The sequence below is a fragment of the Lepisosteus platostomus genome, chromosome 12 (genome assembly GCF_059453375.1).
Source record: "Lepisosteus platostomus isolate fLepPlt1 chromosome 12, fLepPlt1.hap1, whole genome shotgun sequence".
NCBI classification, from domain to species: domain Eukaryota; kingdom Metazoa; phylum Chordata; class Actinopteri; order Semionotiformes; family Lepisosteidae; genus Lepisosteus; species Lepisosteus platostomus.
Genome location: NC_142622.1, coordinates 1,417,951 through 1,443,502, shown reverse-complemented (window position 1 = coordinate 1,443,502; position 25,552 = coordinate 1,417,951). Strand labels below are relative to the sequence as shown.

At 45.0% G+C, this 25,552-nt stretch overlaps 1 protein-coding gene across 5 annotated transcripts in view; it reads right to left on the bottom strand.

The window, feature by feature from the left end:
* The window catches only part of igf2bp3 (insulin-like growth factor 2 mRNA binding protein 3), a 43,228-nt gene extending 18,197 nt beyond the window's left edge, over window positions 1-25,031 (bottom strand). The window contains exons 1-4 of one of the 5 annotated variants that reach the window (XR_015925566.1): window positions 24,525-25,031; window positions 23,830-24,031; window positions 22,656-22,716; window positions 11,997-12,045 (exon numbers count right to left, since the gene is read on the bottom strand). Coding sequence is in view for 3 of the 5 variants with exons in the window: in XM_088600375.1 (XP_088456501.1) it covers window positions 11,997-12,045; window positions 22,656-22,716; window positions 23,830-24,031; window positions 24,525-24,686 (474 nt within the window). In the remaining 2 variants the exon portion in view is untranslated. Of the gene's footprint in view, window positions 1-9,620; window positions 9,850-11,996; window positions 12,046-22,655; window positions 22,717-23,829; window positions 24,032-24,524 lie in introns of those variants that run through there. The other 4 variants (XR_015925567.1, XM_088600375.1, XM_088600377.1 and 1 more) reach the window with 4 other exon arrangements.
* Between the last annotated feature and the right edge of the window lie 521 nt (window positions 25,032-25,552).

Below are 25,552 nucleotides of genomic sequence, written 5' to 3'. Positions count from 1 at the left end.
GAATCACGCAAACCACTCTTACTGCACAGACAGACCTGCCAAACTGAGGGGCTGCTTAAGATAATTATATACACCTACATTTATGTGCCAAAACAAAGGGTGTGAATACATAAATAAAATGGTGAGCTCATGATTGTATATTGTCCTTTTATTTATTAGTTTTTTTTGTGTTGAACCTGTGGAGCGAATGTATTTGTATATGTATATAAACAGCCACCTGATAGTAAAGCTTGCAGTCATCACAAAGCAACAACGTGAGACCTGTGCCAGGGCCAGGTGGCTTTTGGAATGGCTACTGGCACCTTGAAAGCAGTACGTTGGGGAAAAAAAAGCAGTTCTAGCTCTAGAAGGGATCCAGGTGGGGCTGCACAGTGGTGGTGGTGGAGGGGAGTCCCCATCACCTGTAAAGCACTTTGAGTAGAGCGCTATATAAGTGTAAGCAATTATCTACCTCTGTATGGCAGCTGTAGTCCCTGGCCAGGGCTTCTAGCATCATGGTCTGTGCTGTACAACACTCTGCCCCCTTGGTCAAAAAAACAAGGCCATCCTGAATCAAGGCAGAGGCTGAAGATCACAAGAACGTTTCATTTTTTAACAGCTTTCAGGGATCCCAGATAAACCTAAAGGAAGCAACTTTGTAAACGGGAAATGCCGACACCGAAGATGCTAACCGGGTGAAAAATCTTGTTTACCCTCATTTTTCCCTCCACTACAGGCACAATTCCCAAAGTAAACTGGCTGGTGGATTCTGTGCGCCAGAAAAGAATGGTTTCATACAAGTAAAAACATACCCATGGCAATGGCGCTACCGGTTTTAGTTTGGATCACTGCTAGCTCTGGTGGGTTTATTGTGGATCACTGAAGAAATCAATCAGGAGAGCAGCTCACTTTAATCCCCGTCTTCCTTCAAGACTTTGATCAGCAGGACCACTGCAGTGAGACGGCAGCGAAGCTCAACCCGCTCGGCCGGATGAAAGCCATGGGCGAAAAATGCAAGCGAGCAACTTCCCATGCCAATTTCAGATTTCTACACGCCGCAAAATGCAAGAACTCAGGCATTTGTTCACTTCCTACGCACCTTCGAAAACATTTGACAGGCTTTTATTTGGGGTGCCAGGCAAACCAGACCACCCTTTGGCAACATGAGGCACGACGACAGCTGTGCGCTCCATACTACTCAAACACTCAGGCATGTTCAGTGCAACTTAAAAATGTGCAGAATGACATCATACACATCACCAAACGGGCTTCAGAAACTCTTGCGTCTTAACCTTTAATGTGTTCCAGGATTCCAAAGAAACAGATTCCCTATGTAGTTACCAAACACATGCACAATGAATAACGGTCAAAATAGGTGTCCTACCATACAGACCCAAAATACAACCAGGCCATCTCTTGAACCAGTGCCCCATACATGAGCCACACTCTCCGCTGCAGCAAACAAGGGTGTGAATAGATCAGCGATATGAACACTTAGTTTTAACAAAACTCACTTAATCTATTTCGATATGCTTAGTTGAGACCAAAAACAAGCAATGACCAAATGTTGCATTTCCAGAAATATCTTCCTTACAAAGAAGAAAAGTTACACTTTCACTATCCAGATTAGAAAAAACATTTTATTAACACATGATCCCTGTGAAGGCCGAAGTCTAACATGGACGTTAATATCTTTTAATACTGCTACTGCAATACTGCAGGTTTTTTGCTCAAATTTCAGGTGCTATCAAACTCCATTTTCAGCTTTTTACCATTTAAGACTCAGGTGCTATAGGTTTGATTTTCTAGTAGACATTTTAAATACTTAGTACTGACTCTAGACGTGCAGGATACTAGCACAAATAATGAAACATGCCAGACGTCAGAGCTGCCTTCTGCATTGGACACTCCCTCAGCAATCCAGGAGCAAAGCGACACTGAACCTGGAAAACCTCTTCGCAAATTAACAGGTCTTTGTTAAAAAAAAAGTTGACTGCCATTTGCCCATAAATAAATAATAAAAAAAAAATACCAGGCTGTCACTTTAAGATTCAAACTCAGACCTGCTGGATAAACTCTCAAAAACTAGAATCGGATTCCACAAGAGGCCATGGGCCTGCCCAAGACCAGAGGCTTCGCTTCCACGCAGACGGACAGGAGGGCCGGCCGGGCCTCGAGCGTTTGTTAGCTGGGAACAGGAAGCCTTTCCACAGAGGTGCCGGATACCGTGAAAGCCAAGCCTCGGAATGCTGCCTTCTGCTCCGCCACTTGGCACGTCCTGGCGTGTCCACTTACAGCACGCGGGCGAGGAGATGGCGGTCACGAGAGAAATCCTATACCGCGCGGATTTACGCAGCTTCCAACGGCATCTGTGCAGATTCGCATCGCGCACAGAAAATAATGGCTTTTTTGTATGAACTATACATGGAACCAAGACCTACACAAAGAATAGCCTTTCAGTCCCATGGCAGAGTTACTGTTGCCAGCTATATAGAGGATTTTCAGACATGCACAGCTTTACTATCAAGTCAAACTCCCTTAAACAGGCTTGCAACTCCTGTTCACGTAGATACTTAATAGGACACGAACCAGATAAAGACCCTGTTAATGACTGCTCACACAAAATTAACAAGAGTATTAGTAGTAATTAGCAAGAGTATTTTGAAGTCGTATATAGCACACAACCTGGAATGCTCTTTTCTGACGTAACTCTTAGCAACAATTGCATCGCCACTCTGAAACGAATTTGATTCAGTCGTTGAATATACTATCAGCTATATCAACATGTTGATTATTCTCTTGTACCAATCATTACCCAGCATACATCTGCCTTTGAACTACTGTGCCAGAACTAAATTCATCATATACACGCTGTGGACTCATATGGTCCATATTAGGAGAAATCTCCAACAGCTAGCAGTAACAGGCAGCTCAGGACGATCACGAACTCTTCTTCCCAAATTACGGGCTGAAACACAGGCTAAAACGTACAGTGTGAAATTAAAAAAAAAAAAGACTGCACGTGCTCTTAAAATATCTGCAGTAGAAAAATTCTTTTAAAAAACCTGCTGCTTTCCAGTGCTTCAGGTAGAATTCTTACCTATTAATAATTAATGCCTATTTTTGAGTTACAAGTACGTGTATCTTAGTTTTCTCTCATTTTCAGGTCAAACGGTCAATCGGACACCAAGAAAAAGGTTACAGATGAGAGTAGAGGAGACCATGTGCTCCGTCTAGCTTGTCCGGTTGCTAATTAACCTGGACGGCACATCTCTGGTTTCCTTTCTTCCAAACCCACCGAGAGCTGGACTTGGAGAGGAGGCAGCACTGATGACCGGCTATGCTGTCCAGAAACAGTAACACAGCTGCTGGGATTCGCTCTCCAGTGGGAAGAGCTCCTCACACACCCGGGATCGGGAGACGTGAGGAGGGCTGAAGTGTCAATGTCGCAATAGGTTTTGAGACTCTTGGTCGGGGAAATCAAGTGTCATACAAGACCAGAATATTAGCACCCCAGTTCCTGTGAATTAATATTGACCACCAACAAAATGGGAACTGTTGAAGCCACTAGACTCCGTACTCGACTAGACTAGCGATTTCTGCACTCAGACACGTGGTTGATGTAGTGCGTTAATATCAGGTAGTGAAACTCTTCCCAACATCGTTATTTCTTTTTAATCCAATGAACAAGTTACTGGAACAGGACTACAGGGTTACTGAGCCCACGAGGGGAAACAGCAGTTTGATCGGCAGGTGCGGGGGAGGGAAGCATGCCGTTCACGTGGGTCAACCCAGCCACCCTGCTGCTGATCTGCAGTCCGGTAACCGGTCTGCACTGCGGAACGAGGTGATTGCACACTCAGGGCTCTTCCGCTGTGGCTGGAGCATGCTTCTGCAAGAGGTGTCTCTTCAAATGTCAGTCACAAAGCAGCATCCTGAGCTCAGAAGAGACTGATGGAAGTAGATGACAGCAGGCACTACGATGCACCAAGTTTGAATGAATTGAACACTTTAATTACATGATTAAGATACCTGAAAGCCTAAATAAAAGTAAGTGTGCTTTTATGATGTTAATTAAAACTAAACATTAAACTGTATTACTTGGTTATGCTCATTTTAAATTTGTTTTGCAAAAGTATTCATTTTAGTCTAAATTAAGTTTATCTCTACTTTGTCCTTGACTGGCATCTGTGATAAATACTTGAATTTTTCCCCAGTATATTCATTCATTATTCTAGGAAGGATTTCCTTAGAATTAAATCTCTTTCTAGAATCTCTTTCTAAAAGTTCCACACTAAACTGTGCTCATGTTCCTCCCCAAGACGACAAATGCTCATGAGCATAATAAACCAATTTATGCAACAGCCATTAAATTAAGTGTCAGATCATCTGCTACAAAAAGTGTCACTTTCCTAAAATCTGGTAAGTTTGTAACGGTTATAATCGACGTTCGTTGGTATTGGCGAGACCAGAGGCAGAATTAAGCAAACGTACAGGACGGAGCTCAGGAAGGGCCGCTGCTGCACAGGAAGGGCCGTGAGCCCCACAGGAACCAGAGAAGCGGCTCAGCTAGCCGTCCATACTGAATATCAATCCCACCTGCAGGCGCCAGGTCTTCATGATGCTCCCGAATCTCTTTTTTTGCAGCACAAGCTGCAATAACCCAACCCCCCCCCCAACGGCAACATCTCATTACCATTTTACAGAGCCTTAAGGACCCCCTGTCATAGGGAAACTCTCCTGGCTAGGGCTAACGTCATGGGGCAGTGCTCCGAGCTCTCACCGCAGGGGGAACACGGCTCCTACTAGCTCAGTCACGTGCACAAGGATGCCAGGATACAGGGTCTTTCTACAGTCAAGCTGCAAACGGGGCTACCCACAGCAGTCACTGTGACCCTCACAGGGCATTTATTACCATATTCATGCGCCTCGCTGATCTTTTGGACAGAACTACATCAGAGTAGTTGACAAATGAACTTCAGCGTTCTTAATAGCACAGTCCCATTTGCTACAGACTGTATAAGAGCATCTCGGCTGTAAAGATTCTTCACCTCCACTCTTAAACCAAGTGGCACAATTAAAGGTCTTAAACCTCTTCATCGCAGTATGAGAAGCTCCGATAAATAAATTGACACAAAATCAATCCATAACGCAAACATGCAAAGAGGAATGAATACATTGTTCAGAACATTAATTTGCTGTTTTGATCTCATACAGTTTAATCATTGAAGGACCGTGGAAAGTTGGTCCAACTATCCTGGAACACTTTGTATAAGTCATCTGGGTGGTTCGGCTGCTGTTTTAACTCTCTCCGCACCCATCCAAAACCCATTTGCCCATGATATTAATGGGAACTTTGCAATGTCACACAGGTGTGGGAATGTATATTGATCCCACCCCATGCTTGTAATGCAGTGGTTATACAGACTGCTGTAATGCTCTGCAGTCTGCCTTCCGGAAAACAGCTGGAACTCGGAATCTGCAAAGGGCACTTTTCCACCCTTTTCTCCAGGTTTGAATATCAGACCATTTCTTTTTAGTATTTTGCTTCCTCTCTTAAGAGCTCTCATTCAGACCATTCTATAATTCCTTCCATAAGATGCAAGACCACTAAGAACCCAGATCTCAATCGGGGAAAACAGTGGCCCTAATACAGATCTATGTGGGACACCACCAGTTACAGCACCCCAGCTTGAGCACTCACCTCTTGCCTGTCCAGCCTGTCCTCACTACGTTGTGGTTACATTTCTGAAAACGCTGAAGAACATCGAACTGGAGGGGAATTTTCGTGACCTACTTTGTGCAACGCTTGCGGCATGTTCACCACTGTCACCCTGCCCTGCACTTCTCACTGAAAGCAGGTTTGTTATTTTACAGCTAAGCAAAAGTAAGTTCTCCCCAAAATAAAGCAAAAGACCTCCAGCAACGTGAGCACTGAGCAAAGCACAACTAGCCCAGTGACCAATTCATGCTTCATCACAATGAAATGGCTTCCCTACATCTGCCTGAATAAAACTGACACTAACGCAGCTGTGTACAATAGAATATAAGCAAGTTTCACATGTTCATAGTCTTGTGAACCACAGTGCCACAGACAGCATGCAAGAGGAACATTCCGTTGCACTACTGATGAATAAGCAAAATACGTTCAACAGGGCAAAATCTTTCCCAACTAAATCAACAAACGGGCAGAGAGGTTGGTACAGGAGATTCCTGCAGTTTGTTTGGCCTATTTACCTAAGCTTAATCCTAGCAAATCAAATGCCTTCTGAAATTCAAAAGACTATCATGTGCTCAGATTGTGCCCACTGCCATTTTTGCTTATTTAAAGAACAGTAACAAGTTAAGCAAGAGTTTCCTTTTTTAAAACCATGCAGATTATCCCTGAGGATCTTACTGAAATACCAATGAGCCTCTAAATTACAACTTAACATGTCCACAACCTCACATGCAAGAGAAGACGTACTAGTTTAGAATTACTTGGTTCAGCTTTGTGATGCTTTTTATGGATCAGTGTGACATTAGCAATTTTCCACTCATTGTGTTACTCCAGCAATGAGCAATGCGAGTCTATAACTGATACTGCTTGTTTCCTGAAGTACAACTGGTAGAAAACCATCAGTCACTGAATATTTGTTCTTAACTGCTTCCAGTCTCCCTCCACATTCACTTCACACCACTATGAAATAAGGGGAAAAATCGCAGAAATAAATTAAATTGTTTTTGTTTCCATGAAAGTGTAAAAATTACGATTTGAGCACGCAATTAAGTAGCTGGGTTTTTACCTTTTGGCGACAGGAATATTCGCCATTCGCATCTCTATCTTACTAATATTTTACCACCTGTAATTTCTGCCTCACTCAATTAGAATTATTCTATTAAATATAGAACCTGCAGGTCTTCAGCCTGAAGAATTATATTAATTTCCTCCTGGCAAACATCTGACTGAAACTAATTTAATATCAGCCATTTCTCTTTCAGCACCTTCTAAAGGGTCACCAGCAGCTTGCAGTTCATCTGCCATTGACTAATCTGCAAGAAGCTTTGAAAAGCTGCATTTAAACACCTTATGAATGCTTCACTTAATCCAGTCCCAGAAAGATTTATCCCGACCACCACTATCATTTTCTTTTGAAAGCGCTCTCGGGATGCACCGAGAGGGTGAGGGGGACACGCAACCGACAGTCAAAGATTCGCAACCTGCCCCAGGGCTCGACAGGGCAAACGCTGGGCAGGGTGGGAGGAGGAGACAAGCCTGCCAGTCCAACGTGCAGGGCGAGAGCAATGCTGCCAGCCGGCGGGTTTTACTGGAGCAGCTGCTGCCGTAACAGAGCCACCCTTTCAAACAAGCAGCACGAGGAGTCTAAACCAAAGCCGAATTCACAGACGGCACAACCGCGAAGACTTCACGGGCAAGCCCGAAGGCATGCCTTCCAGCTCCAGGGGGCAGTCAGAGCTGAGCACCAGGGCAAGAGGAGTGTGCACGCCCCTGGCCCACACGAGGACATCTTCACATTGTTGCCTTTCAAAGCTGCAAGCAGGAGGAGTCATGTAGTTAACAAGGTTAAGAACTATTCTATGCAAATGAATGCACTAGTCGGGAAGCTAGTATCAGTAACCTATGGTGCACAAGCAATGACCAAGCCGACTCCAGTTTCCCTCATTTGTCATTCACCAACAGGCACCTCATCTGGTTAGGACACCAGTTACTAATTCTACTTGTGCAGAACAGAATAAACTGTTTCTCGAACTGTGAGCCGGTGGTGTTCCTGTACACACGAGGCCTTGTGGCACAGCAACACTCTCGCCAAGTCACACAAGCGAAGTCCCACACATGAGACCAGACATGCCACAAAGACTGAACCGTGTGAATCAGCTGTGAAAGGCAAGACTGGGGAGAACCGCGGGAATGAAGAGCACAGTGAAATCTCACATTGACACTCCATCTCCGAGTACAGCAAGTGCAGAACAAGCAACTGCAACATTTGCCATCTGTGGTCCACAGGCTGTTAGGAAACGAAGCCACTGCTGGCCTCCTGCACGGGCGAGCCCAGTGACCTCGAGGTGAGCCGTGGCCCAGTGTCCCTCACACGCCTGCATCTGGAACATCTGGGCGCACGGGCCTTTGGAAACGACTGCAAAATGACCTTCGTCTACAATCGAGGCAAGCTGCGATTGGCTTCCGAAGTCCTGGCTTCTGAAGAGAAACGCTGCAATACCCAAACAGCTCTATGTCAGGGTCTCCTTTATCAAACCAATATCTCCAGCCAACAAACACCAACACCTCCGTACGGGGTGGCTGCCCATCACACAGCTTCACTGATCACGCTGAAATACAGACCAGCTCATTTTTCCTTCATATTAAACAGTTAGAATATGATAACTATATAATTTAATGACTATACTGATAGTATGTGCTAGCCAAGTAGCTCAGGATCTTTCTCATCTGTCAAAATGAGCCCTCAGAGAAATGGCTGGGTGGACCCCTACCTTACCAGTCCCCTTGACCACCTCTTGAGCCTCGTTCCTTCCTGGGCTTGTGCAGCTGTAATACTAAAAACAACTGAGCCTCCACCGCAGGTATGCGTCTCCCATTGTCTTGTTAACATAGAATTTACATAACCTGCTGTTCAATAAACTCTCTTACCTGGACGCCATTACTCTTCAATTTATTGATTTTTCCTGATCGACTGATTAAGCCAACTGGGCCCCTGATTATGCCTCTTCTATGACACATGAACTAGAACGTTACCGGTGTCTCTCAGTGATTATACCACTTGATCTGGCAGAGCAACTTTCATTCCTCCGATTCTACAACGGAGCAGTTTACCCTGAAGGGGGTAACCTAAACCAGGTTTACTCTTTAGTCATTTCTGGACTTACCAGTTATTAATGGGCAGAGGTTTGACCACATCTGCACATTAAGTCTTTTCTATGAAGTTTTCATTTTTCCTCTCTCAAATAAGGCTTCCTGAATTCAGAAGCAAAACCTTTCAGGTCCACATTAAAAGAATGTCTCATTACCACCTCTTACAGACACATGTATGGCCCTAAGTACACTGGAGAAAATCTTCAAAACATGTATTCTAGCTTTGAAACTGAAGATGGATCAAAATTCAAGAAGGCTTTTTGACAAAACTGTGCGACAGCCTTCTCCAATACCTCCGAACAGGGTTTTGAAGAAACAACTATGAAACCAGCAAATAAAAAGCTATGTAGGTACACACCAGTAATGTTTAGATATTTTTAAAGTATCAGCTCCTCATCTGTGATCTGCAACAAGTGTTGGTGCCTTTCAAGACATCTAACTCCCAAACAGGTGGTCAGTTTCTTACTTCATTCGCAACCTTTAATTTTTTAAACAAATGACAAAACTTGAATTGAAATGTTTCATGGCAACTTAATTACTCATTTATATTTAGCATAATGGAGGTTGACCATGACAAGTCTACTCTGAAAACCCTAACTGGCTTGAAAGTGAACCCAACATTGAATGTTCAAGTAATTAAAAAAATATCCATTTAGTAAAACTTGAAGCAACTAAAAAATAAAATTCTCTTGCCTTTGCTCAAAGCAGTTTGAAACAGAAAAGAGACTGAAGTGAATTTAGTTTTCTTAATGAGGAATGTCAGTGCTCCTACTTCATCCACATGAATCCAGACGAAGTGTTGCAGCTCTCTGCACTGCCCCAGCACTCCAGGAGCGTGGCGTGAGACTGGAGACCAGGGCCTTGTCGTTCCACAGCCAGCTGCCACTGATGAACAGATTTGTGTGTCCAGGATATGTTTGCCTACCATGCATGTTCAGCAGCTCACAAAATGGATTTTGAGTTTCCCTTCCTTAGCGCAGATAAAGGGGGCAGGTCTGTAGCAAATCCAGTACAGACTGTTCCCGTTCCACTGTCGACACTCAAGTCACATGGCCAAACCCAGATACGCACAAAGTGCAAGCCTGAGCTGTTAGCCTTGTGTTGCTTCATTTCTTTTTCCTCGCTGAAGATCTGCTCATCTGCTGGAATCTTCTAAAACAGCTGACAACCAAGTGCTTTGGCCAAATTAACACCACTTCAGGACTTCTGGACCATTTTGAGAGTATTGGTATTGTTTTGTCAAGACCATGATAAAATATTGACTTTTTTTTTTAATTTATGACAAATGCTCTAACACATACAATCAACCAAAACTTATAAATGAAGATTTCTCCTCCCCCCAATATTCTTGTATTCAAGATCGAGCTCTAACCCACACCCGGATCCAGTACCTGGACCTTAAAGACATCAATTCCGAGGACAGGAAAATGTTTTGCTTGAAAAACTACAAATGTCTCATAAAAGAGGACTCGTGTACCACAGAAACCCCTCCGGAACCAGGGCTGGACAGGCAGCTCTAATGGATTTACTTTTATTGCATTTATTTTTAACATGTGCTGGAAAGACCTGATAGCCAAAAGAATGTGATGCAAAGTTGCATTAACTAAAAATTAGAATTTACTTCCGCCAGAACCTAAAAGGAAGGTGGGTGATTTCATAACGCACTGTACAGAGGGTCACTCCCTTCCAATCCCCCGTCGAGGAAAGTCCAAACCTCAGCTCTAACCCTCAGAGGGCTGACGTTGAATGCTTTACTCAAGTGACAACAAATTAATGCGCACAAAATATGCACGAGAGTGGAAAAATCTGCCAAGCGTATCGATACACAACGAACTTAGCTCACCCTTTCGTAACGGTGCTACAATAAACAGTAGTAAGACATCTGAAGAGACAGCTATTCCAGAACTCCCCACATCTCCCTCCACATGCTGCCCAACGCTATACTCCTATTAATCCACATCATAGGAGCCACAGATCTCAGCGTTCCGACTCAGAGGCACAGAACTGCAGAGGAACCAGGAAATGAGACCAAGAAGTCACTAGCCCACTGCCACTACCAGCTGATCGTCACCAACCAGCACCTGAAACCTACAAACACCAATTCGGATGAAGATGTATCCATTCCAATGAGCAACATGTTCTCCCAGGTCACAGGAATGACTGCTGGCTCAGAGAAGGGCAGCTTGAACTTATCTAACGGACCAGCATGAGCAACAGCAAGAAACCTGAAGAAATAAAGGTGTTTGGACACACAGAGGGAAGGGGAACTTCACAGCAGTTTTTGAAAACGGTGAAATGCACGATTATGGTACCCCCTCCCGTAGCAGGAAAGACATTTCATTGCCAGGAACTACTGCTGCTGCACACTGTATTGTTGTGCATTTGATACATAAACTGTGATTGATTGATCCAGAGCAAAATGTTATACAATTCCTTGTTTTGAATGGGGTAGCAGAGATGCACACACAAAACAGAAATTAAGTTCACATTTACAAGCTTTGTGTATTTAGCATAAGTTACGAAAGTCGGTTGCCAAATAAATTTCTATTCCTCTCCAAAGATAAAAATGCTAGTTTTAGGGAGCGTTTCATGAGGATATGATTCCTCTGCGCTACCATGGAGCAGAGCCCCGTATTTCAGAGACCGCACAGCTGAGGAACATTTGAACAGCACTGCCAACAGATAACATCTCTGGTTAGGATTTCCTCCAGCTTGGGAAACTAATCGAAGCTACACAACAAAACAGCTTCTGACTTGACCACCCAGAGAAAACTCCGGTCAATACCGGTCTCTCTGATCTCCGGGGCGGAGTGGCGCTGCCCCAGGAGCGCCGTCGGAGCCGCCACACCGCTCCCAGCGGATACTCCTCACCTCCCGCCAGGCAGGACCGCTGCACCGGAGCGCAGCAGCTGCAGCCGCCGCCCCTCGCCGCCGAACAGCTCCCTCCCACCTGAGGCGCCGCGAGTAACAGGTGGCGAGAAACCCTCAGCCCTTCCAGGCAAAACCCCCGACAAAGGAGCTCCTTCAAACAACACTTGAGTAAAAGCAAACTCTTCACAGCCTTTGCAAGGAAAGCTTAGTTTACAGAAAAACGGCAACATTGACAAGGATAGGATAAATACTTCCAATATAAAAAAAAATAACTTACCTCCCACTGCAGATGTGGAGGGATATTTCTGATCTGTAGCTTGCGACTCCTGTGAAGAGAGAGCCCACATTAAAACCAGCGTACCCTCACAGTCCAGTCGGCTGCACACAAGGCTTCACAGATCGGCAGTGTGTCCCTGAAAAAGGCATCTTGTTTGGCTCTTCTCTCACCCAAACACTGCAGAGACCCAGCGCTTATTTCCCGAACAGACAGCAGGAAAAACAAACCACAAGCTGAGCTTCACAGAAACAGTCTGTGAACTGTCTCGGGGGAGGGGCAGCTAACTTTAACCAGTTTCATTCTTACGCTATAGAGAACTTGAGAGCAAAAAATAAAAAAAGTAGAATAGACTAAATGAACTAACGGACCTCCTTAGTTAGACCTCAGTGCTGAACGCCTCCAATGCAACAGAGCAAAGCACAGCAGGCGCTGGGCTGCGCTGGCTTGCGTAGGACTGTGCAAGCAGCCGGTAAGGAGGTGACAACCATGCCAAGTATTCACCAGCAAGTCGATTGTTCATCTTCTCCTTCTAAAAAGAGGCAATCGGCAGCCATGGGCAGCCGCAGTAACCACGGAGAAGGAGCCCAACCCTCCCTCACGCAGAGGGGCTCGACCGAGCGCTGTGCAGTCCGGGCATTCCTCACATTCTTCATCCTGGAAGTCAAAGCCCTGCTCTCCCAGTTGTGCGTTCGGCAGACAAGTATTTTGGAGTATTGGAGTATTTTTCAGCCCCCAGGAGTGTGAAAACCCACACAATCCCTTTGCCGAAAAAGGGAAACGAGCCCTGTTGAGCACGGTGAGAAAAGCCTGCATGACTGAAGACCCATTCATCCCGTCTGTTTCTGTACACTACCAGAGATGTTCTTACTGCCCGGTAAATAACCACATCTTGTGTCCTGTACATACCGAGATGCGTCTGCAAAAAATGTACATTTTTAAGCCACCATCTACTCAAAGACCGGAATTAACAGGGTTTTTTTTTTAGTTTGCCATTTAAACACTCAGACCAGAGCTTTAACAAGTTTAAAAACTACTCTGCTCAAACCCACATGGGCGCCCTTCGCCGACGCTAGCAATCCAGACCCCCACTCTGTACAAGCCTCCTGCTCCAGGCCTGAGCCGCAATAAACCAGTGAAGGGGATCAGAAACGAAAGAAAGCACAAAGCAAAGGGAACCAATTCTGCTTTGATTCCTTTGTGTGTGAACTGAAGTCCTACGCTTAAGTCTCTACATTGTTATCCTACAAAGCCACGTATCCAATATAAGAGCTTGTTACTGACTTTCAAGGATCTAAGCAATCTGCCTCCGCCATCTCTGAACTCCTCCGTGTTTATACTCCCTCTCGTAGGCTCCGGTCAGCTGAAGCCGGTCCTTTGCTCACAGTACCTGGGACTAAAATCCAGGATTTTCCGAGATCATGCTTTTCCTGTTGCTGCTCCAGGGTTATAGAATGCCCTTTCTCGGACTCTTCAGGAAACAAATTCTTTGACTCTCTTCAAACCCAAACTCGGAACTTTTTACCAGGACCTATACCCGATTTCCCTACATTCTGTCTGTAGGAACCTGTCAGCTTTTGTGTACTTTTCCAATTTTTTCTTTATCCCCATGTACAGCGTCCTTGGGTTTGGAAAGGCACTTTATAAATAAAAGATGATAATAAACGACGTATATAATAAATATGGAGATATGGGAGCAGGGCAGGATGGCGAGAAGTAGAGACCGTTCTTCACACCATGACAAATCTGGAGCAAGAATCACATGCCCCAACACTGACTAATTATGTCGAGTATATGAATCAGAACAGCTTTAGCTGAGCATGAAAGTCTGCAAATAACAGCACAGTGGCTGTGCAGACAAGACCCACACTGTACAGTCAGTCAGTCCATCTGGACACAAAAACCTAAAGACCAAAACTCACTCTTTTCAACAATTCCCTGCAGTACACACACACACACACTTTTACAGCAATTACAAAGCCTGCTATATCTTTTTGACGAATTGTTCTTCATGAATGCCTGTTGAGTCACATGAAAAATCGTCAGTGACTGAAAATTGATCTTGCATGACAACACGGGGGGAACACAAAAAAACACCTCTTGCTCAAGGTTCTACGACACTGAGCCCATCGTCAAAGGTTCTTCATAAAGATGAATGCATCATGGAGATGCAAACGATCTCTAAATCTACATGTTTATTAAATAAAACATACTGCAGTCTTCGCCTTACTGGAAAAATACTCATATGTATAAAACAAAATCTGTAAACATTTCCCCCCACAGAACAACTGACTCGATTTTAAAATGCATGAAACCTTCTCACTTGGGTGAGAACTGTTAATGCTCAACCAAATACCAAATAAGGCCTAGTGTCCTTCCAGGATAAATATTAGGTGGAGGACTCAGCCTCCAGCAGTACTGACAAGGGCTGATGCTTCCTTGTCGCTGACCCGTCACCCCGCTCCCAGCCTCCGCACAGAGCCCCTGCCTGTACGATCCCAGACACCGCGAGCAGAAGCTGGGCGACCAAGGCGCTTCGAGAGCTCTCCCAGGGCTCTGTATAACCCTTCCAATCTCGACCCCGCACACCGCAGAGGGCGGGAGAGCCGATTCACACCTGTGGAAAACAAATCTGCACCCACAGCTCCAGTTAGACCAGCATGTCGGAGAAGTCGCATGGTCTCCAAAAAAAAAAAAAAAAAAATCAATGGAGCCATCAATGACATCCTTACTCATCCCGTCACATTTCTGGTCATAGGAAACCAGCACTCAGCACAGAGCCCTGGGTGTTGCACATGGCCTAGAGCTCTGCTGCGGAGCCATGAGGCAGAAGGACAAAGGTCAGGAGGTGATGCAAGACTTCCTCCCCTCGCTGCTTGGGTATTTGCAGGAAACAGTTACAGATCCGACCTTTATAACTCTCCCCTCCTGCTCACGTTCACATGGACCGAGGAACACGAAAGCTCGATGGCAGGACACCTCAGACCTAGGGGTCCCAAGACTGGCCCAGACCTCACGCCCTCTCCCAGCCACGCCCCGGCCAGGCCGCTGTCCGAGGAGCCGCCCCGCCCCCAGGCCAGTCACAGGCCGGAGACACGAGCAGCGCTCAGGGTTCCACACTCCTGCCTGCACAGCTGTCTGAAGGGAAGCGAGAGAGCAGCGTGACCCAGCAGGTGCTGGATCTCTGCAACGCGTTTTTAAACGGGTCCTCCTTGGTCCCGCACCTCACCCTGGCGCAGAGGAAACCCCCAGACCGTACCCCACAACACCCACTCTTCCAGCGCCGGGAGAGGCGCTGTGCCGGCTAAGAAGCCGGGTTCGAGTCCAGGCAGGAGCATGGAGACTCCGCGCTGTGCGCCATGTCACCTTGTTTCTACACGCAGACGGAGGACACACCACCACAGAGCAGATACACGACCTTTCACCCACAGCCGCTTCAAAGCTACACAAAAACACCTTTCAAGGTTTTAAAATCGGCGTTAATGAACCTGTTCATCTGAAAGGACCACCAACCATTCAGTCTTCACAGACCACCACCACCAGAGAACCCTGTACGGGCACGTTCAGGGCAAAAATGTCCTGTAACCCTGGGAATAATTCCCCATAGACCTTCTATTCAATCAATTCCACACTTTCACTTCATTTTCCTCTGAAAAAGCTTTTTTTTTTTTAACGGCAGGGTAGGAAATAGGGATTTTAAAAACAATACAGATACCCATTCACTATGCATTTCAGAAATGGACCAAAGTTCAGTGAATATTTAAATAAAATGTCATGCTAGGAGTCCACAGATAAGTGTCTGTGCACACAGCAGTTAGAGATTTTAAACCAGGTTTAACCATGGCGGTTAACCAGTTCATGTAACTTATGCAGATTTGTTATATAAATGTTTCAATATTTCAGGAAGTTCACTGTGGGGAAAATAAAATGGACCTAGATATAAAAAGTCCACTGGAACATAAAATGTTCGGTTTAACAATACAAAACCTAGAAACTTTACACAATGTTTGTAGTTTGTCAACACCATACAATCATCCCCTACTTTAAGAACACATCTTCCAAAATTTTAGTTCATAGGCAAAAATTTTAATGTGAATTTTGTGATGCTCTAACATGGAACAAATTAAAGATTTTCTTGAAAGTACTCCCGAATCAACAAAAATAGATTTTTGGTATTTTTCGGATGTATTTAAACAATTTAGCAGCATAAGTTACTAAGCATACATTATAACCAGTAGAATTTACCAGCACATTTTTCATGCAAGCTGGTACGTATAAATTATGAACCAGTTACGTGGAGAAATAAAACTTGCACGATCTCTACAGAACACAATTTCATCCTAAACAAAAATGCTGAAACTAGTAAATATTGCCCAGTCAAGGACCGAATGAAACCCACAACTGTACAAGTAAGAGCATCAGACTCTCAGGTGATCAACACTCTGCATTCATAGCACGCACAACCAAAATAAACTTAACAGTATTGATTCACAAAATCCTCAACACTTTCCATTGCCAGTACTGGTTGTGTACAATAATAACACCCTGACAATCTGTTCAGATAGAAAAGACGACCAAGAGGGGTAACAAAACTGTAAGGACGAGACACGGGTTAGAGGTTGTACTAGAGGGGATTAAATCAACTTGTTTAGCAGAACGGGCGTGTTCACGCATTGCTCACTTCAGGGAGTACGTTCACCTGTGTGTTTAACAAGGGATGAGCGCACGAACAAGCTGATCTAGAAACTTTTTAAGGAGGAATCTGGGTCAGAGAACCTTAAACCAAGAGAAGCCAGTACATAAAGTTTGCACGAATGAACAGTATTTAAAGGATAACTGCACAATTTCAGTTCAAAATTGTATTCTGCAATACACAAACATGAAGACAATATTTCTCTAACAATTCCGTTTATGGTTGCTCACCTAACCAGCAGAAACCAATGACTAGCAAGCCGGCTTAGGGAAGGTGTTCAAACAGACTCCCCGCTCTCGAGACAGAGGGGAGCTTGACCCTCTGACCACACCGAGAACTCGTAACGGCATTCCACATTCACTGCTCACAGAAGTCCTTCCGAGAACTTGTCCATATACCGCGCATGTAATGATATATACAAGCAAAAATGCACTAATCCCAGTTTTCAATTTAAACTAAATTTAAAACTAAACTGATTTTTTTATAAAGCAGTAGCCTTCCTGAGCACCATCCTTGGATTGTTGGTGAAAATGGACTTTTACAAAATTCTACGGGCGATATTTTCTTAAATCACACCAGATGCCTGGTCTTTAGTTAACCTAAATTAAGGTTAAAGTCTAAAACGAAAAGGAACAATTGTTTCTCTGACCATTAGTTGGATTTTGCATCTCTTTTATGCAAAATTCCACCTTTTCCATTCCTTAAAAATGGAATCTATGCAATATGTTACCTCTAAACTTACTGGCTCAATTTCATTCACTTTTTACATTTAAGGATTTTTTTAGTACTTATTGCAGTTTAAATTTGCTTTCACAGGGGACACGGGTCAAGACCAGCTGTACAGGGCAGCTTGTTTTATAATTTCTTAAAAACAGTTAATGAAACACACTGCCAGTAGACAAGATTGACCAACAATTACTCAGCTGACAATGGTTTTTTCCCCCACATGTATCTATTCTGAAGGACAGAATAACAATCACAGCCATAGTTCCTACATGAACTAGAACTTAAAAATCCAAACTTCACTTTTGTTCAACTAATGATTCTTCAGTCTGGGGAAACAATCACTTCGAAGTCTTCACCCTGGACACGTCCCTTAATTTTAGGGAGGTTAAACATAACCCCTACTTCAAATCTTAACAGGGCCTAAAATAAGATTTTTTCCCCCAACTTGATTATATTTTTTTCACATCTAAAATAAAGTGATGAGGATTAAAAGTTTTATGCAAGACACCTTTAAATATCGACCAATTCCCGAGGTAAAAAATAAACAATTTCAATGCAAATGAGAACATTTCATCAATTCTTTTTTTGCATCCATAAACCGAAAAGGAACTCATTAAAAGAAAGCATAAATATTCTCCCAACCTTCACTATGCACATAAAATTAACCCTTTTATACACAGCACCAACCACTGGTACGCAAGAAAAACACAAAACGGCCAGATTCACAGCTCCGGATCTTTTCAACATGATTAGCCATTGCTCCGCAGAAGAAAAAGAAATTACATTAAATTTAGTTTCCAGCTTCTTCAACATGCAAAACGTTTAATCAAAGATATCAGCTGTATTGCTAGAGCAGTTATTAATGTTAATATTAATTCTAAGAAGTTCTACATATCCATCCAATATTCCAGCTGGAATACGTTGGGTCTTAACATTTTTTTTTATGCTGTGAAGTGCTGCAAAACAGCACAATTCACCCATGGCTTGAAGAGCATTTAACAGGATCAAATAATTTCACATTACACAATCTAAACCACCAGTAAAAATAACCAGATGGCATCAGATTAATCTTTGCATTTCTCAATGGATGGTTTGCCCAGTTCTTCATAATGCACAGCACAGTCCTCAAATATCAAATTCTAACAAATTACAAAAATTTCATGCATTAAAAAAAAAATCTGAAGTAGCGTCGCACGTTATTCTCAAAGCACAGTGTTTAAATTTTTTCTAGATGAAATCAATCGTCACACTTCCAGTGGGATTACACAGGAGAAAACTCCCCAAATGTTTCACATCCGAAACGTTGCAGCTCTGAGAATCTGGCTTCCTCTCCTCCAAAACAATTCCGTTTATTCCAGCCCAGCACACCCAGACCATGGATCGCGGGGGCAGCCGAGCCTCCTCCCAGTCAACACCGGGTCCTGGGGACGGATTTCCAGAGCCCCAGAGCTGCACTCTCTCCTCTTTCACCAGGAGCAAGGCGGGAATGCCTCAGAGTAGGGCAAGCCTCCCTCTGCCTCGAACCGCGACAACTCAGAGGTCAGCACTGACGGGAGGCAAACCAAGGTTTGTCAGCCACATCTGTAGAGGGTAAAAAACAAAACGGGGCCCCATGGTGTCTCCCTTCCTACCTCAACCCCAGAGCACACGGGGACCGCTCAAGCAAAATGCAGCAACAAAATCCAGCACTGGAAATTCATTTCCCTATAGAAAACCTCTGGAAATTGCCTTGGATGAAAGCATCAGTCAAATTAATTCACTGCAGGCAAAAAAAAAAAAAATGTAGCAGTCCATTATTTCAACTAATGATGCTGTATTTAGAGAAAATAAAAAGCTTTGTCAAAACCCTAGAACAGGAACATTTCCCAAGGTTCTACTGTCAAAATACTGCCATAGCTGTGTGCGCTCTTTAGACAAACCATAGAGTGTAAAAGGAACATCTCCAAGTGCACTTTTCCACTTAAATGTAAAAATCACAAAACAGGTTCAGTCAGGAATATTGGCAGATCAGATCTGAAGATTGCAATTTCACCGGTGCAAGAAAACAATAGGAACGATGAAACAGTGGTTAGATGTTATGCACGTTGCTCACACGTTGTGCAGGATGAAAACTAAAACATCCTAAATATTCAAAATTACAGTAATAAAACGATTACAGCAATGTATCAGATCAGTACTACCATCTCACATCTGGTCACCACGTACACACGCTGTCACTACCAGATTTTTCTGTTTCGGCATTTAAATCCTCAAAAAATTAAATTTCTACACTTCCAAATTTAGCCAAACCACACAAAAAAAATCTCAAGGTCTCTTTTTGAAAATGACAAATCTAATCCTTTAAAGAATTCCACAATAAAACAAGGGGAAGGGAAACCTAAAGGATCACACTGCCTGTAATCAAGACCTCGCCTGGAGCCTGTTCCTGTTTTCTACAGGCATGTGCAGTCAGCGAGACCACAGGACTTCTGTGTGCAGACATGTTGTGCGTTACCAAACCCCCTTTCCACACTCTGCTTCAGGAAACGAACCAGGTTTTAAACAAGACCACCAGGAGGACGGGGCCGTCATCAGCAGTGCCCACCAGAACACGACAGCTGCGCGCTCTGGCCACAGGGGTCAAGGGTCAAGCAGGAGGAGAGGGGGAGGCGCCACCCAGCCGCTCACCTCCCCCACCTCCCAGGGGCAGCTCGCGTCCGTGGGGGAGGGGCCTACAGACACTCTTTTACACGCTGCAGGACTGCGCCAAGGGAGACCCGAACCCACACACACTGGGGTGCAGCCCCAGCCCCTCCCCCCCGCTGACACACACACCGCCAGCCGGAGATCCGCACCACCAGGCTGGAGCTCGTGCATCATCCCCCTGTACTGCAACGACACCCCAGTGTCCCTTCCCGGACAGACCGGAAGTCCATGCCGCAGCAGGGATACGGACTATCAACACTCCCCCAGACTGCCCCACCACCTCCGCGTGCAACACACGCCTCTGAGGACTTCACTCGGAGACTGGGAGCAGCAGGAAGCCAGCAGAGACACTCCCCATGGGCCCCACAGTGGCTGTCCGGCACAGGCTCGTCCACCCGGCAGGCCTGGCCAGCCCAGCCCTCAGCTGGGGGCTCACGGGCACCCCTGTCCCACATCACACCCCGGAGAGGGGGCAACACTCCACACTCACTCCCAACAACAAGCCAGCCACCAGTGGGCTCTCCCTCCCGAGCCTCCTGGTGAACGCCTCCCAAGCTTTGCTGAGGCAGAGAGCCATTTTCCCCTCCTTTGTCTCCATGCAGGCCCCCCCGGGGCTGGAGAGCATCACAGCTGGAGGGGAGAGGTGTTGCCTCCCACTGTGCACGCCACTGTGGGGGGACTGGTTTTAGGTGTCCACGCAGTCTGGGCGGCACTGCGGGAAGCAGGAGGGTGGCCACGCAAGCCAAACACGTGAAAGAGCGCACCCCCGTCTTGACCCACCACCCACCCCTGGAGCTCACAGCGAGCGCAGCCCGGAACACGTCACCGCACAGCAGGCCTGCGACAGGAAACTGGGGGGCCCCTGCGCGCAGACAGGCGCGGCACGTTCACACACGAGCACGCGTGTACCTGCGCACGACACAGCGGACAGGTACACTGAGCGCCTCAGCACAAAAACACCCTTCATCAATACAGGGGGGGGGGGACTCAGTCATTTTCGATTTGATGCAATTGTTAAATATCCATTAGCCCAACAATTAATTTACACACCTTTTTCGTGGTTTCAAAATTAAAATACACTGAGAGAGACGGCAAAGTTAGACGTATCGAAGTCTCAAATACAAAATTAATTCGTAAAATTACTCTAAAAAAAAAGTACGCATCAGCAGATGAACGAGTCTTATTCGTCAAGAAAACGTTATATGTCGTCTCACAAATTTCCAGCTCTGCCTCCCGCCCCAACATCCAAATACATTTTAAAACATGCTTTCAATCGTAACACTACACCTGTATCAAACTTAATTTAAATGTGTTCTTAAGGTTGCTTCACCTATAAAAACCGAAGGCCAAAGGGACTTAAATACATGTTTAACGTATACAAAAACACATATAGCGAATAAGCATAAAAACGTTTCGCCAAGTGCCTCCTTGAAAAATGTGCAAGCCTTAACAAATATTTAGAACATCAGCATTCATTTACTGATTTTTTTTTCCCCAAAAAAGTCAACACTGAATTCACGATAAAACATGGGTTTAAACTCTACCCGCCTCACCTCGCTATATCAATACATATGCATACACGCACTGGCCTCTATCTAGAATTGCTACACGTTCGCAGCGAGAAATACACGCTTAGGCCCTTGCCTTCCATGCTATGGAAAAATAAATGCATGCACTCATATGCGTGATACATATGCAATGGCACCGCGAGACAAATCAATTTTATTAAGTCGGTAAATGTGACTATTGAGTTTGTACAAGAGCAGTGTAGGTCCTTTAGCCCCCCTAATGAAGTGGATTTGGGGACCTCTTCCCCACTGCTGTCTCTCAAACCCACTGGCACCCCAGCCTGCGCGAGGAACGCCAGGGGAAGCCATGTGGCACGTGAAATGGAGAGTCCGGAGGTTCGCTGGGCGACACCATTTTCAAGAAAACACCCACTGCGGTCTCTGCATTAATTCACCAGGAAAGGGTTTCATAAATAGCCTCGATTCACGATCACGTCGGGCGCTGGAGAATATTTTGTTAGGCGAAGGTATACATTTAGGAATGAGAGCAGGATGCCAGATGTGAGCGAACAAAAACAATTTATTCAAAAAATGTTTTCAATTTCATGCACAGACATCCCCACCTCTCCTCTTGTCACCCTAACCATCAGAACAAACGAAAGTCCCTGAAGCACCCCAAATTCAGAGCCCACCGCACACACCAAATATTTAAAATGCACACGTGCTTGCTAAAATTAATGCAAAACCTGCCTCATTTCCTGCTAACGCCCTAGTATTGCCTTGGTGAAAATATCAGCAGGCCTGTGCCTCACTTGGTTTTAAAATCCACACGAAGACCACAGACTGGCTTGTAAAGTTAATTTGTTAGGTTGATTTTTAGTTAGAGGGAAATCAGATGTCAAATACATAAATGATCATTGATAGATTATATTCATTTCAAAAGACTTGGCAGACTGATGTGTTTTTAAAAAAAAAATAAAACAACGAAACACAGCAGGTAGTCCACATGAATAACTGTTGTTCAAGCAGAGGGAGTTGCAAATTCTTTACCTTTGTCTTTTCGGGACTGAGTGTTCCACCTCTATAACTTTTCCGTGGAGTTCTACTTTACCTTGAAAACAAATTAAAAAAACAAAAAAAAATAAGTTTTGCTGTGCCAGTAAAGCGGGAAAATGAACTGTAGGAGAAAATGGAGAGATGGCTTTTCAGAGAATATCGATAATTTCAGTCATCACTCGGCCTTTTAAAATGTTAATTAACTCCCATCGTCATGTTAAGCGTAAGATTTAAAAAAACAACACGAACAAAGTGTGGTCTAATTTACACTTTTCACAAGTGAAGTACAACAGCTATGGCTGACGAATTGCCCCGCGGAAATATCCACAACAAAGTACAAGACGACTATTTGAGTGGCTTTGTAAATTGAGGTTGAATATTTTTTACACAGTCATATAAATCCTATTTTTTAGAGATTAGTTTCCACCAAAAGGTATTCGATTCGAATTTACAAGCTGTGTTTTTTTCTTTAAATTCGTTACAAAAAATCCCTTAAGTATTTGATCCTTTCGTTACGTTGTAGCAATGCACAGTAAGACACAGGACCTACCACCAGTGTAGCCACGCTACTCTAAACAAAACACATTTAAAAACATTTTTTTTTAAGTTAGATATATCAGTGTTCTCGAAAAAGACAATTCTGTAGAGGGTGGTATTTATTTGAACGAAGCCCGATATAAAAAATGCGGGGAAAAAAACTTCAGGCTTGTTTGAGAACCTATAAATATAGTAATTAAAATTTGTTTAGAAGGTAAATACTTTGCATAAGTACACTGTTCTCTGTCATCGGCCTTCTTGGCCCGCTGGTTATTTGTACGTAAAATGCAGCAGCTCAGGCGCTCAGCTTCCTCGGCCCCCGGTAATTGATAATTGAAACTTGTTGTATGAGCCTAACAATCGCAGTGCTTATTTTCAATTGTAATCAGAACATGGACTGCTAACTGAGCCCCGTGCGCCGGGCTCCAGACCTGCCGAGGTCGGTAGTGTACGAGACAAGGGGAGCCTAGGTACCCACACACATATATATATACACACACACACGCCTCGTTTCAATGAGCACGGATCTTTCTTATTTAAAACGATCGCCGCAGCAATTAGCAAAAACAAAACACACTCTTGAGCACTCGGTTTCCACCCAGGTTCGCCGGCGGTTGGTCTTCTTTCTTACCTGAGAGCGTGTCGATGGCCTTCATAGCACCCTTCTCATCAGGGCAGTCCACAAACGCGTAACCAGTCTTGACGAGAAACGGGCCACTACAAGGAATCTTCCACTCCTGAAAGAGACTTTCCAACTCGACGGGACTCGCGTCTTCACTCAAGTTACCGATATAAAGCTTATTCATGGTGTGCTGCACGGCGAAAATGCAAACCTTGCAGAAAAAAGGCAGACTTATGCGCTCAGATGTACAGCCTTTTTTTTCTCTCTTTTTTGTGAAACGGACTTCTACCAACCAGAGTGTTATTTATATAGAGTATATTTATATATGGATGTTTCACGCGCGCACTCTTCCCCCAGGATAAGTTAACAAGAATATTTTATAACAGCCTTTCCTAAGGATGGCGGGCTTGGCGAAAAGGAGGAGAAAACTACTTTTTGTCGTCCTCCGAACCCCCTTAGCAGACAGACTGTGAAAATGTCACACACGTTAATGTAGGCGCCGCCTCTAAATAAAACCGAGAGGAAAAATCACTTGAATATTCCGGCTTTTTGAATGAGCCACGTGTTCAAACTACAAATCAACTTCTCACGTGAGGAATCCCAGTTCCTCAATTAAATACTAGATTGGGAAAATGCCACGGGAGTCGGGTGGGGACAGGGGAGGGGGAGCTGGGAAGAGGATTAGTACTGGAAAACCTACGTACATTAAGGATATCTTGTGTGGTGCCGTATCGCTCTTGGATCTCATGCGGGTGCCTTTCTCTCGGTGCTCCGCTTCTCATTGGCTGCTGGCCGAAACAGTGGAGCCGCGTCGCGGGCGAGGGTCTGGGCCGGCCGGCCTGCCAGGGGCTGGGGGCGCGCTGCATGGCGGCGGGGGAGGGGGCGCGCCGCGGGCGCCCTATAGGAGAGCGCCTATAGGCGTGTGCGAGGGCCACGGCTGTGGTGATGTGTTCTCCCTCGCCTGCTGGGGGCGAGAGGCGTCTTCTCCAGCCCCCTCACCCGCGGGCATGCATCTCCACGCGTGAGGCGGGTGTCGCCGTGAGCAGAATCAAACCACATTTTTAAAAGCGTCGCTCTTCCTTCCTTCCCAATGGAGGAGCCGAGCGCCTCGGCCAACGACCGGCTTGTGACGCTGCCCAGTGCCCGTATAGCCGGAACTCAAAACACGGGTCCGACTGTTCCTCCTCACCGTCGGGCCCCCCGCTACAGCAACCATTTCCCGAGTGGGAAGGGCGTGCTGGGGCTCTGCTCTGCTCGCCTCCGCCGCACAGTCGTTTCTGGGGGGGTGGGGAAGGGGCTGAATCCCTCTGAATTACTTCTGCTCGATTCATAGCTAGACGACATTAATCTTCCTCGTAAGTAAAAGGTTGTGGCGCACATTCTAAAACAACTGCGTCTGCGTGTACCCAAACGCACAGTGCTAGTTTCAGACATTCTTTCAAGAGCAGGAATATAACCCCGATCTATAGCAGTGGGATTCGTCCGAGTACTTCCAGGTTATAAAATAAAAATAACCTTTTAGATTTCGATACTAAAAACAGGCCCATTTTGCATAAATAAAGCGGTACCTCAACGATAGTGTGACCATATGGTAAATGCAGTACTTTCTCTGGGAACAATTCCTCCGCTTTAAGTGTGTATAAGTATTTTCTGCGAGGCCGACACGTCGTGAAGGGTTTGGGGTGGGAGGGGGAGGGATACTGTAGCCTGTGTGTGTTTCTGATCTCCACAA